Source organism: Orbicella franksi, chromosome 10 (genome assembly GCF_964199315.1).
Source record: "Orbicella franksi chromosome 10, jaOrbFran1.1, whole genome shotgun sequence".
Classification (NCBI taxonomy): Eukaryota; Metazoa; Cnidaria; class Anthozoa; order Scleractinia; family Merulinidae; genus Orbicella; species Orbicella franksi.
In genome coordinates this window covers 21,359,081-21,373,687 of record NC_138154.1, presented here as the reverse complement: position 1 = coordinate 21,373,687, position 14,607 = coordinate 21,359,081, and the positions used below count along the sequence as shown (strand labels likewise).

General features: G+C 43.5%; 1 protein-coding gene across 1 annotated transcript; it reads left to right on the top strand.

Moving 5' to 3' along the window:
• The first annotated feature begins 13,029 nt into the window (after positions 1-13,029).
• Positions 13,030-13,974, top strand: LOC145500613 (uncharacterized). Its single transcript, XM_081480137.1, has one exon. It carries the CDS (start codon positions 13,039-13,041, stop codon positions 13,972-13,974), a length of 936 nt encoding a protein of 311 aa, XP_081336263.1. The 5' UTR covers positions 13,030-13,038.
• The last annotated feature ends 633 nt before the right edge of the window (positions 13,975-14,607 follow it).

Genomic DNA, 14,607 nt, shown 5'->3' with positions numbered 1-14,607 from the left:
TCATTCCACAGGTAATGCCCTTATTGGAGCAAGACTTGAGGTAGAATACAACCGAGTTAATTTGGATGGCTCCACTGAATATCTCGGCTGGATAAAGGGCACCATCGCGGCATGGAATAGATCCAAGGGCTATTTAGTAAATTATGAAGACGGTGACCAGGAATGGCTGCAGTCTGTAGACGAGAAGGACGTGCGACTGTTTATAAATAAAATAAATATACATTTATATAGCGCCATTTTCCACTAATTGTCCATGGCGCTTTACAATAACTGATGGAGTATGCGTACTATTCGCTCAAAGTGCCACTGAAACGAAATTTTCGTACTCTCTTTTATTAGCCCAATTTATAATTTCAAACGTGCTTAAAATAATGGTGAACTTTATTTCTGTCAAATCCTAACGGAAAGTGCTTTTTTTAGCTGCGGAAATCGACTTTTTGGAGCAAAACTGTGTCCGGGCTCTGGAACCGAGTTTAAGGACCTTGTGACGTCACTGGTTGTATTCACGCAAGAAGCGCTATAGATTCTCTCTTGTTTTCACTTGATTTATTCAAGTTTATTCTTCGTATTGTCGATACCTGCTAGTTTTCTACCTTGTAATTTCTGTCCAGTCTTGACAGGAAATACATATCATGAACGTTGGAGGGCGCCAAAGAGTGTAGATTCACCAAAATAAATGCTACAGATTAGAACAGCTCAGTTACTTTTCGAACATCTTGAGTACTCGATTGGAGATTTCGCAGACGAGTGTGGCACCTTTTATATCACGTCCTAAAGCCTAAACACGATATTTCGTCGTCTGTTTTCAGCCTGGTTCTGAAATTTGGATTCTCACGTTTATCTAAGGTCTATTACACAAGGTTCGAATATATCCTCGGCAACTTTACTACAGTAAAAGCCGTAAGCGCATCAGCCATCCGCACAATCACGAAGCTATTAACGGTCCACAAGCTTTGAGCCGAGTACTTCTTTGCACACAGAGGGCATCTTTTCATGATACTAATAAGTGAGAGTTCTTGTGGTAGACAAAATGTATCTTTGAAAATTGTGATCCGCAGCAGGGTTTGCTTTATCGCCGCATAAGTATCAGTGTAAACAAAGCGGGAATTTCGCTTCTCTTTTACACGTATCTCCCAATTGCAATATTTCACGGTCGATGGATTACTTTGAGTTCTTTAGCACATACTTATGTCTATGATCTTCATTTAATAGTATTCAAATTCAAAGCAATTCGTTAAAACGTCACTAGTTTACACTGCTTTCGAAGGTTTATTAAACAGAATTTGAACTAATTTGCATATATCACCTTTCGCCGCCGACATTGTCACGCTTTCTCTCGTTTCCTGAAAACATACCTGTAGAGTCATGGCAGCTTAGTTTTCCTTTATAGTTTAAATTCGCTCCCTCATATAAAAGAAGAGGCTTCTTAAATTGTTCCTGTTTTGATAACTTGTAGGATGTAGCAGATACAACTGGACTAAAGGTCACTGTAGCACAATCTCGTCCGCGGCGAAACTCACAAAGCTTCCGGTTTCCTCGAAGCGAAGCGACTCGAAACTCGAAGCGTTGTTGCTGCGATTCGTGCAGTAGCAGTCCGGATAATATTTTCAAAAGCTCCTTTCTCTTGTTTTCATGTCTTTTTTACTTTATGAGTGTAGATATTGTTTAATTGATTGGTGGCCATTTCACCAAGAGTCCCGATCATTTTGCGATCTAAGAACTCCCACTCGTTTGCTTGCTTACATAAAATATCCTGCAAATATCCAATTAAATAAACTGAAAAGCCCCAGGATCGACTCTCCACCTCTTCATGTCTAAGGCTACTGTTATTATCTGCTTTACAGCTCTGTGATGTTCTTAAGATGTTTTTTGGGGGGCTTCGAACAGTATTCTCTTCTCCCATAATCATTCTAAATTTTCAGCGCGGCCTGAGAGTAATACAACCAGTGACGTCACTAGGTTGTTTTGGCCGCGCCAAGATGGCCGCCAATTTTGGGCTTAACCAGCCACCTTCGAACGGCTGAAAAAGCAGTTTTCGCTTACCGTATGCGAAAAAAAGTCTCCAGTGTTTCCAAGTAATGTTGAAACTTTATTACTAAGCAAAAATCTCACATACAAAAATTTCGTTTCAGTGGCACTTTAATAAAAATTTTAATGGAATTGTGCAGTTCAGGAGGCCATGACCTATGTAAAATTCAGAGATTAAAGATAGAACAATAGATCCATATACCTTCGTTTTTTTTATTAAATTAAATCATAAAGGGAAATATCACTTTTTGGCACTCGAATTGTAAGAACAGCGAGTACTCGAACTGCACAGAGAGACTAATTGTTGCGAGATTGGCAAGAGTGGCAAGGGTACGTAGGATGGGAAAACGTAATGAAGGCAACGTATGCAAACGTAACGGGATATTTTTTTTTTACAAACTACAGCTACTAGACTTCAAGTTCCGATAATAAGTGATTTTCAAAATTTAAAAATTACCGTCCGGAATATAAACACACAGCATCCTCATCTTACACTATGCGATCGCAAAAGCAACAAAAATATGTTTAGAATTGCTGTAGAGTACTTCTTCATTCATCTCGGCGAGGATCATTAATAACCTAGCCGACGATCATCATCATCATCATCATCATCATCATCAGCGAGATTTCCGTCCCTTTAATACAGACAGAATTTCCTTGCCGCTGAACATCGGCGAGATTTTGGTTCCTTTATTATACAGACAGAATTACCTCGCCGCTGATCATCGGCGAGATTTTGGTTGCTTTATTATACAGATAGAATTACCTCGCCGCTGAACATCGGCGAGATTTTGGTTGCTTTCTTATACAGACAGAATTACCTCGCCGCTGAACATCGGCGAGATTTTGGTTGCTTTATTATACAGACAGAATTACCTCGCCGCTGAACATCGGCGAGATTTTGGTTGCTTTATTATACAGACAGAATTACCTCGCCGCTGAACATCGGCGAGATTTTGGTTGCTTTCTTATACAGACAGAATTACCTCGCCGCTGAACATCGGCGAGATTTTGGTTGCTTTCTTATACAGACAGAATTACCTCGCCGCTGAACATCGGCGAGATTTTGGTTCCTTTATTACAGGGGCACCCAACGACCGTTTTCTCTCTAATGCTGTTAGATGCTGTTTTAGGCTATCTGGAGTACTTTTAAAGCTCTGTAGGTTAATTTTAGGTTGCACTAAAAAATTTTTATCTGTTCGGATATTCTAGGGGAACTCGAGTATTCTCGAATTTATTAGGGCTTTTTTGTCCATTTCCCGAAAACATTAGGTCTTATCGCCTTTCCGAAAATGATAGCTGACCTTTTTTCGGTACTCAAAACGACATTTTCAACAGTCCGAAAACAACAGACATTAAATTTCTCATATCACGAAAGTGCGAGGTGCCAATTCTCTCAAGAAAATCAGAGGGGATTAAAGGCCTTCCGAACAGATAATTTACCGAAACGATCCGTTGGGTGCCCCTGTTTATTATACAGACAGAATTAACTCGCCGCTGAACATCGGCGAGATTTTGGTTCCTTTATTATACAGACAGAATTACCTCGCCGCTGAACATCGGCGAGATTTTGGTTGCTTTCTTATACAGACAGAATTACCTCGCCGCTGAACATCGGCGAGATTTTGGTTGCTTTATCATACAGACAGAATTACCTCGCCGCTGAACATCGGCGAGATTTTGGTTCCTTTATTATACAGACAGAATTACCTCGCCGCTGAACATCGGCGAGATTTTGGTTCCTTTACTATACAGACAGAGTTACCTCGCCGCTGAACATCGGCGAGATTTTGGTTCCTTTACTATACAGACAGAATTACCTCGCCGCTGAACATCGGCGAGATTTTGGTTCCTTTATTATACAGACAGAATTACCTCGCCGCTGAACATCGGCGAGATTTTGGTTCCTTTACTATACAGACAGAGTTACCTCGCCGCTGAACATCGGCGAGATTTTGGTTCCTTTATTATACAGACAGAATTACCTCGCCGCTGAACATCGGCGAGATTTTGGTTCCTTTATTATACAGACAGAATTACCTCGCCGCTGAACATCGGCGAGATTTTGGTTCCTTTATTATACAGACAGAATTACCTCGCCGCTGAACATCGGCGAGATTTTGGTTCCTTTATTATACAGACAGAATTACCTCGCCGCTGAACATCGGCGAGATTTTGGTTGCTTTCTTATACAGACAGAATTACCTCGCCGCTGAACATCGGCGAGATTTTGGTTGCTTTATCATACAGACAGAATTACCTCGCCGCTGAACATCGGCGAGATTTTGGTTCCTTTATTATACAGACAGAATTACCTCGCCGCTGAACATCGGCGAGATTTTGGTTTCTTTACTATACAGACAGAATTACCTCGCCGCTGAACATCGGCGAGATTTTGGTTCCTTTACTATATAGACAGAATTACCTCGCCGCTGATCATCGGCGAGATTTTGGTTGCTTTATCATACAGACAGAATTACCTCGCCGCTGAACATCGGCGAGATTTTGGTTCCTTTATTATACAGACAGAATTACCTCGCCGCTGAACATCGGCGAGATTTTGGTTCCTTTACTATACAGACAGAATTACTTCGCCGCTGAACATCGGCGAGATTTTGGTTCCTTTACTATATAGACAGAATTACCTCGCCGCTGAACATCGGCGAGATTTTGGTTCCTTTACTATATAGACAGAATTACCTCGCCGCTGAACATCGGCGAGATTTTGGTTCCTTTATTATACAGACAGAATTACCTCGCCGCTGAACATCGGCGAGATTTTGGTTCCTTTATTATACAGACAGAATTACCTCGCCGCTGAACATCGGCGAGATTTTGGTTGCTTTATCATACAGACAGAATTACCTCGCCGCTGAACATCGGCGAGATTTTGGTTCCTTTATTATACAGACAGAATTACCTCGCCGCTGAACATCGGCGAGATTTTGGTTCCTTTACTATACAGACAGAATTACTTCGCCGCTGAACATCGGCGAGATTTTGGTTCCTTTACTATATAGACAGAATTACCTCGCCGCTGAACATCGGCGAGATTTTGGTTCCTTTACTATATAGACAGAATTACCTCGCCGCTGAACATCGGCGAGATTTTGGTTCCTTTATTATACAGACAGAATTACCTCGCCGCTGAACATCGGCGAGATTTTGGTTCCTTTACTATACAGACAGAGTTACCTCGCCGCTGAACATCGGCGAGATTTTGGTTCCTTTATTATACAGACAGAATTACCTCGCCGCTGAACATCGGCGAGAAAGAGCGTTTATATATGTAAATGTTATTTTGCATATGAAAGTAGTATTCATATATTGAGAACATGGCGTAATTTTTGCCGTTCTGTATATTGAAAGAATCACATAATATGTGTTTGTCTGAACGCCGCCCACGCGTTACTTGTCTGTTAGACAGATGCCACTTACAGGGCGCTCCTCTGATGACGATAATCTCTCCCTGGGCAACCATTGTTGGCCTTTTGTTCACAAACATTAATTTCAATATTTGAGTTTGCGCTGCCAAGGCCTCGGCCACTGCTCGCTGAATTTAACACGATTTGACACCTCTCTTGGCGCTGTGGTAGCTTGCTGATCAACAGTCGATCGACAGAACGAGTTCACTGTCAAATGCTCTCCCTGACCTCTCTCACTCGCTTACAACATTCAGCTAATGCCATGAATCTGCTTGTCATATCTGCGGTCCTATACTGTGTGTTTCCCGTCACTGAGGGAGCTGTCCAACAGTGCGTCTCATGTAGCAGTAGCGGCTGCCATGAAAGCAACCCAAAGACCGAGTCGTGTGATGAGAAATGTTACACGATTCTCCTGCGGAAGGAAAGTCCAGACGAAAAGGACCCGTTTGTGGTGAAAGGATGCACCAGTGACTCCCTGTTTTACCGACGATCTTGTGCCAACAAGTGTTACGAAAAGAAGAAAGAGTTTGGTTCATCCATGTATTACATGTGTGTGTACTGTTGCACTGGAGACAAATGCAACGCTTCTTCACGAATGAAGAGTGGTGTTATCTTCGTTGTCGTGTTCGCTACTCTCGCAATGTTGAAATGTCTTTATAACTAAGCAGCTGTAACAAGCTGACCACGGTCATCAGTAGCCTAAGAAAAAGTTAGAACTACCAAAGTCTTAACTCTATAGGATTCCTCATATATTGGCTTGTCCGGGCACATACAGAAAGACTCAGAGAGCAAGTTCCGGCGCTCAGTAATCATTCATTCTTATTTTAAGCCGATTAGTTATAGAACAGTCTTGATAATTTGTATTACAGTCAAACCAAGTGAAGCGTGCCCTCAAGATTACATTAATGAATTGATTATTTGAATATTGAACCCGCTGGTCGTTTCAAAAATCAATATTAAATTGATATTTTTGAACATTAAACCCATTAGCTGTATTCTTAGAACGACTAGTGGTTTCAATTTTCCAATAATCAGTTCATTGTTGCATTCTTGAAACGACTAGCGGGTTCAATATTCAAATAATCAATTCATTAATGTAATGTAAACAACATATCATGTATGTAAAATTTTAATCAGTTTACGAAGAACCCTTACTATCTGTTCTGTTGGTGATATCCCCAACCGCTGCGCTTGAAACAAAATAAACCCCAGTCAGATTAATTAAAATTTTGAAGTTGAAGATGCATGAATTGCCTGTTTTTATTCAAAACAATAGAGGCAGCTCAAAAATTCATCTTATCAGCTCAGAAATTGATCTTATCAGCGTGATCAGTGATTTCTTCATAGAGGTGCCGTTATACAGAAGGCCCAGTTCGTAGCCATCGGTAGCCTGGATGGGAGAGTCAGCTGATTCAGCTGTAGGCTTTATACCCTGAATACAGCAGTTTCATCTTTCAAGTTTTCGCGACCGTTCTATTACGATGCGGTTCTTTTCGTTTACAGATAAACTATCTTTATCATCAAGCTGCCCCTGAAGTGGCTGTGGTTGCTTTCGGCGCTGAAAGTTCTCGTTATCTCCGTGTCCAGTATAATCGTACATAGAAAATATGCTTTGGCTTTCGTTTCTACCGTACCACTTCCTCCTCGTTTTTAAGCCGGTTAAAAGAGCTCCTGCCTGAAGCTTTTAATAAGAAGTGTTTAGGTTAACAATGCACGCAGTGGGTGTATGGTTTCGTTACCCACATTCAAGACCAAACATCCATTAATTAAGTAAATACAGCATTTATTACAACGGTCCAATAATTCCCGCTAAAACATGTTCCTTCACATAGCATTTTCGTTGACACTTTTCATCAGCACTATAACAGAGTTGAAACTTACAGATGCTATGGGACTTCGATCACGCCAAGTCTTATCGTAACTCGCATATTTACGAATACTGTGAAAACTTTGCCTCAGTTGAGTGTGTAATGTGCTTCTGCCTGGCATGGCTGAACAATTTTCAATTGAATGTCGAATGCGATAAAGTCACGATTGGTTTGGGTCTTTATTGGCTGATAAAGAGGCGCGAGTTTTGTTAACCAACTGATTACAGAGCGCAGTTAATTGCAAAACTAAAGCAAAGTTACCTTCGGCACTGAATTGAAAACCGCTGTGATCATTATAAAAACTTAACCATGGAGTGAAGCTAAAAATAGTAATCCGCAGGGGACAGATCAAATTCTTTTTACCACAGACAGTAAGGATCGGGAGGGGGCGGTTGTGTCTATCAATATAAGATTTCTAAAAATGGTAATTCTTGTTCTAGTTCCTTCTCATAGCAAATCTTATGTCTGGAAATAACAAACTCAAAATTACAGAAAGACAGCCGGAAAGTGTCCTTTGCGTAACGCTGATGAAATCGAACTTTGGAATCCATCAGTGCTGTTTCAGCTAGATTTTGACATGGTGACTTTAAATAGATTTGTGAGGACCTACGGTGACGCCATATCACGTTTGATCAGGTGGAATGCCCCTGAACATGAAATGATTTTCAACTAAAAGTATGCTCCTGGGATGGATATGATTGGCACGAGTGGTTCCTTTTTGGCAGGGAGCGTTAGCGAAAAAAAAGTGGACGTTCCCTAGTAAAAAAACCTCATCGTCATCAAAGGAATCAGTCTCAAGCAAACCAGAAACGACCTCGCGCGTAATATAGCGAGCATCTTTTCGCAACTCAGGTGTGAAATATTCGTGGACAAGAAACGCGATCAAGTGGAAACAGACGAGCTTGTTTTTATAACATGCAAATAAAACCGTCTGTTTCTAACAGTCAGTTCGAAGCTGGGGGGTCTGTTATTTTTTTTATCAGTTCAGTTTGAAGTCTGTCGCGGAGGTCTTTCTCCAGTTTCTTGACATCGACATCGGTAAGCTTTCTCTTTGACGGTTGGCGAAGCATCTTTGCTCGGACTTGTTCCTTGAGTGAGTTATACTGTTGAAACTCGGAAAGGATGGTGTCAAACTCGTGGGAAAACACTTCGTTGTTATTCAAAGCTTTAGAGAGCAATCTGTTGATTGTATCCCGTTTGGCAACGGCGAGCGTGGTAATCTCTTGATGTTTTTTTCTTTTCGAATCAAGTTTTTTGCTGGCGATTATCAGCCCCGAAGAAACGAGAGCGAAGCACCCCCCAGCACCGCCAAGAGGAACTGCTGCCGGCAGGCCAATCACAGACAGCGGAGCCAAAACTAGCGCTGGAAAACGCTGCCGAGAGAACACTGGAGCCGGCGGCACTCCAATTAACGAATTTTCTTGCCCGTTTGTATTTTTTAGCAACCAGGCGATAGTGGGCGACCTCACGGTCCAAAGTGTTGGAAATCTCGTTGCTCTTTTGAAAGCGGAAATTTTCAGAAGGCGCCGCCAGTACTGGATAGAGAGGCTCGGCAGGCGGCGCGCTTAGAGGTAACAGATTTGCTGAAGACATTGTATATAAAGAAATTTAATTTAACTCTAATTCAAAAAGAAGCGGGAAGCCCTTGAAATCAAAGAGTTCGCCATTTTCATCTTTGACGCTAATAATGATGCTTTTTATAAAATTGTCAGTAGAGCAGTCACGCAAAACCTGTTGCGGAGAACCCTGGTAGCTTACATTTTTAAAAGGCTACCCTTTCACATCAAAAATGGCAAAGACATCTGACCTTTTGCCATTGAACAGATTCCGTTCCTTGTCGATCAAATCACAATGAATAAAATATGTCGTTGGAGATGTAAGCCTTTTTACGTGGGTTATAATATTCAACTTTCGCCCAATACCAAGCAAATTGGCTAAATCGCGATCAAGTTTAATCGGTCCCCCCCCCCCGAATTTCTGATTACAAGCTGGCCAATAGGTTGATTTATTGCTGTTTCCAACTTATAGTTATATTTGCCGAAAAGACCTTCTATTTCTTTTCCAATTCTTTCTAAACTATAATGCGCTGGGAGTAATTTACTAACTGACAAAGCTTTATCTTTGTCTTTATCTCCCAAGGTGGCTGAACCTTCTTTTTTCAAAGTGTCCCAGCTGTTGAATAAACTACAAGATATGAGTTTCATGAAATGGACTTTCGGTATCGGCTCTTCAAAATAGATAGTCTCTCCGTTCTGTTGTGCGACAATAGTGAGAACAACCATTTTTATATTTAACAAACAAAATTGTGTTCAAATACAATGGCGAATCCGTGGAAAGATCCTGAGTTTGTGAAAAAAGCGGATGCCGCTAAGCAAAAGGCGTGGACAAATTTTTTAAACCACTTTCCAAAAGCGGACAAAAGCCGGTTCGTTTCGCAAGAAAGTATCGACGAGAAAAATAACGCAACCGCAGAGGTGTTTTTCAAAGAAAGCGAAGGCTCGTTACAAAGCGTCTTCGGTTCAGACAGGCGGTATTGGAGTGCGGAAATGAAACAGGCGCTAGGTCTGGGAGACAGCGGTGGTTTTCCTTATCAATTGTCGCCACTTGGTTCAAAAGTTTCCTTGCCCATCCCCGCGGAACCTTTCGACGGCAAAGCGCCAAGCTTGAAAAAAATATTTAATGCCGAAATCAAAATCTACGTCACGCCTGACCAATATTTCACGACAAAATTCAGAGAAATATTTCAAAAAACCAAACTCAGGCATACTTCTGCAGCCGAATCAAAACACTGGTTAGGAGGGTCTGACATGAAATATTGGCCGCAACAGCTCAACTTCGCGGTTTTCTGCGCGACACAAGGGTGTGGAGTTTCTCGCGAAATCTTTGACAACGGGATAAATCTCCCCCCGCAGATAAGAGCTTTTTATATCTTCCACGTGTATTTCACGGTCAGGCGCATTTTGTACCAGCTAGGAGGTATTCAGAGTATAAGCGCTTTGCCCGGAGACCCGACGTTCAGTCAAATGAATAATCATTATGACGTTGCTTCGTACAAAAGGCTATGCAGCGACTTCAGCATAGACCCCTCGAGCGATTTACGCTTCACACACGGGGCAAACCACGGGCTTGGAAGTGTTTAAGTCTACGCGTCCGGCGCGCCGAAAACTGACTACCTATACCCGGGATGGAACAAATTCAGTGATGAAGGCGGCAAAGCGATTAAAGGAGACTTGATTTATTACATCGAGCCGGGGGCCGCTTCTGATACCCAATCAGACTGGTTCGCGCCAAACACAGCATCAGGTTTGACGCAGGCGGGCTTGTCGAGAATCAACCAGGCAATAGAGGCTTTCGTTTACTGCATTCTGGGATCGCAAGTGAACGTCCGCAGCAGCATTCTAAGCTCTGGTGGCCGAGCAAAAGAAGCCCAAAGCGAGTTCCTGGTGCTGATGGAAGACGCGATCAGACAGCCCGACCTGGCCGCGAGCGTGCAAAGGTACCAGCTCGCGGTAGATCAAGCGAAGGTCAGGCTCAATCTTGCTGTAGCCCTCATGGCCTGGCTTATGCCCGCGCAAATGATAATCAACACCGAAACCACAATCGGTTACAACAACAAGTTGAAACAGGCGGTCTCCGGGATGAAACTGGGGGTCAACAACGAGGTAAACTCGGAGACAAAAAAAGCCGCGCTCAAACTCATGGCAGGCGGCCCGTCAAAAATCAACCCTCCCAACAGCCATCCTTCCAACCCGATACACAAAGCCGCAACAGCCGAATCAAGGAAACCAGCTTCTACCGAAACTCAGCAAGCACAGCCAACGGCGCAAAAAATAGAGCCCAAGGCTCCAGATAAAACACCGCAACATGAAATTAACAAAACAGCTGTCATTGTAGGTGTAGTAGGATTATCGGCTTTGCTGTTCACGGCTTGGCGGTAAGCTACCTCTTCTTCTTTAAATATTTTTCGAACAAAAACGCCACGGCGGCGAGAATAAGCAGCCAGGTGTGCTCGGCCAGAAACCCGACGACTTGGCCGGCGGCTTTGAAAAGGAAGCTCACGATCGATCCTATCAGCCCGGGTAGCAGGGAAGTGACTTTAGAGCCAATATCTTTCAGGTCTTTCCCCAAATCTTTTCCGGTGGCTTTCAAACGTCTGGTGAGGGCCCCGAGGACAGCGCCGCTTGTGGTCCCCGTGGCGATAAGAATAGCAGTTAAAGTCACGCCATTTTTTTTTGAAGATCTCTTTGACCCTTTCCAAGAGAGGCCGCGTTCTTTCCCTTTCCGCAATCTGAATTTGCAAACGCGCGATCTCCTCGTTTCTTTCTTCCACTCTATCTCTGGCGGCTTGTACGTCGGAGGGCGAGGCATTCTCATCTTGGATGATTGCCTGGTCTTCCCCGTTTTTGCGCTGCAGATCGCTTTCCCGCTCTCTCAGGTCGTCCAACAGTTTTGTTTGGTTGAGCCTTTCTTCCATGGCGTTTGTTTCACTTTCTTTTTGTGCGCGCAAGGTCTTGATTCTTTCAACCTTAGCTTTCAATTTATCTATTTCTTTTACTTTTTTTGTAAGCGAATCCAGTTTTTTTTTTGCCTTTCTTCAAGATCGGTTTCATAGTTTTTTTTCATTTTTTGCAGTCTTCTCAGCTCTGTTTCACTTTCAAGATTAGAACCATATTGATCCTGAATTTGATCAATACGAGCATCATTTTTCTCGATTTTACCTCTCAGAACTTCGATTTCTTTCTTTTCTTCTTCTCTTTGCGAAGCGACTGTTTCTGCCTGTTGTAGTTGGATCTCTGCCTCTTTTTCCCTTTGTTTCATTTCTCTGTTAGTATCCCGGTCTTCTACAATGACATCTGCAGCTCTAGGCCCAAGTTTGTCTTTAAATGCGTCTGTAAAACTTTTCATGAAGTCTGTCCCGTCTTCTTTCATAATCTTGTACTCACCTCCATCCCTACCTATTGCAACAATTTTACCCTTGTTTTTTCCTCTGGTGCCTTTCATAATTGCAAAACTATCTCTTTAAATCCGGTAAATACTCTTTTTAACCTGTCTATGACACTTTTCCGATCCGAATCTTTTTGAATCAAAGGTTCATCTTCTCCAAAAAATGATGTCTCGGCATAAGAAGTGTCAGGCAGGCCGGAATGCTCGTGATGAAAAGTACTCATTTCCGTTTGTTCACCCTCGTTGTAGGGAGCGCCAGGTTGGTAGATGGATGGTTTTGAACCACCTGGTTCAAAAGGTTGAAAAGGTTGGGTTCTGTTAACCTCTTGTTCGTCATCGTCGTGGTCAAGCTGCTTGTCAAGGTCCGGGTCTTCGTAACCAAATTCGCCGCCGCCTTCCGCCATAGCAATATATTCCAATTCTGTTATTTTTTAAATTAGAAAATAATCGCCGGTCTATTAATACAATGTCAGTGCCAGAGAACCTTCGCCCAACGTACGACAAAAAGACATTACGCGCCATGCAGGCCGAGCGCGCGATCAAGCGAATCACCTTTTCCCGCACTGAAGCCAAACCCGGCGATACGCTGTATGTTTCAGTGCCCAAGCTGAACGTGAACGAGGTTCTGGTGCCGGGCTCGCTAGCGCTTGTCTTTGACATCGACCTTTCTGGAGGGCACACCAACAACTTCCTTGTCCAGAACGTCACGCGGGCGCTCGTTGACAGGCTACACGTGAAGTTTGGAGGCACTACCCTACAAGACACGGTTGGATATGGCGTCTACAAAATCTTTGATTCTTTCGCAGGGGAAGCGAGACGGCATGATTCTCGAAGGGATTCAGAGCGAGGATCTATGCAAGATCCGCTCAGGCGCGGGAGACAAGAAAACCCCGGGTGTCGACGCTGAAAACAAGCTGAAAGAGGTATACGGAAGCAAGTACCGGATCAGGTTAGACCATCAGATCGTAACTGACCAAGGCGTTTTCCACCCACAGGCCCTTTACAACGACCTCGTATTCAAAGTAACCCTTGCTGAAGCTGAACATGTGGTCAAAGGCTCTGATACAACCCTGCTGAAATACAAGCTGACCAACATCCAGCTCGAGTACGAAATGATCCGCAGCAAGACTCTGGCAGACGAGGCGTACAGCGTTTACTCTAGCGGCAAAGAGTTCGCCTATGACCACGTGATGCGTTCTAAAGTGGTTGTCTTCAAAAAAGACACCGACATGAGGAAAAACATCAAAGTAGACGCCCAAAAAAGGTCACTAAAAGCCATCCTGCTACTGTTCATAGAGCCGTATAGTGATGGTGCCAGAGATTCAGAAAAATACGTCTTCCCGGATCTGACGAAAGTCAGCGTCACGATCAACGGCTCGCCCAACATGATTTACAACAACGGCGTCGAATGCAAGGACATGTGGGAAGAGGCCGAAGGCTTCTTTGTGAAGGAAAAAAATAAAACCGAGCACATGAATGCGACAAAGTTTTACACCGGGGATAATTTCGGGCTTCTGAAAGATACGCGCTCCATGGCGGACCAAGAAATGCACGGAAGTGGCAAGCGCCTTGTGAACAGTACAGACGGTGTCCAGCTGGAAATCGAGCGGAAAGCCGAAGGCTCAGGCAACGTGAACTGCCACGTATTCGTCATCGCCGACTCCCAGTTCAACATTATTGACAGACAACTAGAATCTGTGCAGAATTGAATATGAACATGGACCAAAGCAAGATACCCTTCAACGCTCTCATTGTGGGGCCGACAAATTCAGGCATATCAAGGTTTGTGGTGGACCAGATCTACGGCCCTTTCCGCTTCAAGTTCGACTACATAGTTCTCATCTGCCCGACATTCTCGCACAACAAGACCTACCACCGAATTGGTGAAAACGATCCAAGAATGGATGTGATAGTATGCGAGCAGCACGACATGGAAAAATGGTTGAAGCTCGTTAGATGGCTTTTCGAGGGCGCCAACACGCTCACAATCCTCGATGACTGCGCAGCCTCCAAAGATGTGAAAGGGCGAACAGGCGAGCTGGTGAATCTCGCCTTTTCTGCTCGGCATATGAGCATCAGCGTTTGGGTGCTGACCCAGAAGATGACCGGCATAACAGCTTCCTTCCGGGAGAACGTGGCGGCGATAGTTCTCTTTTACATCCCCTCGACCAAGACCACGAAAGCCATCTTCGATGATTACGCCGGCGAACTCTCCCCGGATGAGTACAAAGGTCTGGTTTCAAAGCTGAAAGAGCGAAAGTTCCCTTATCTTGTGTTCTCGCTTCGCCACCCCTACAGGGTAAAGTTATTTTGAATAAAAAAATGAAAGCTGTATATATTGT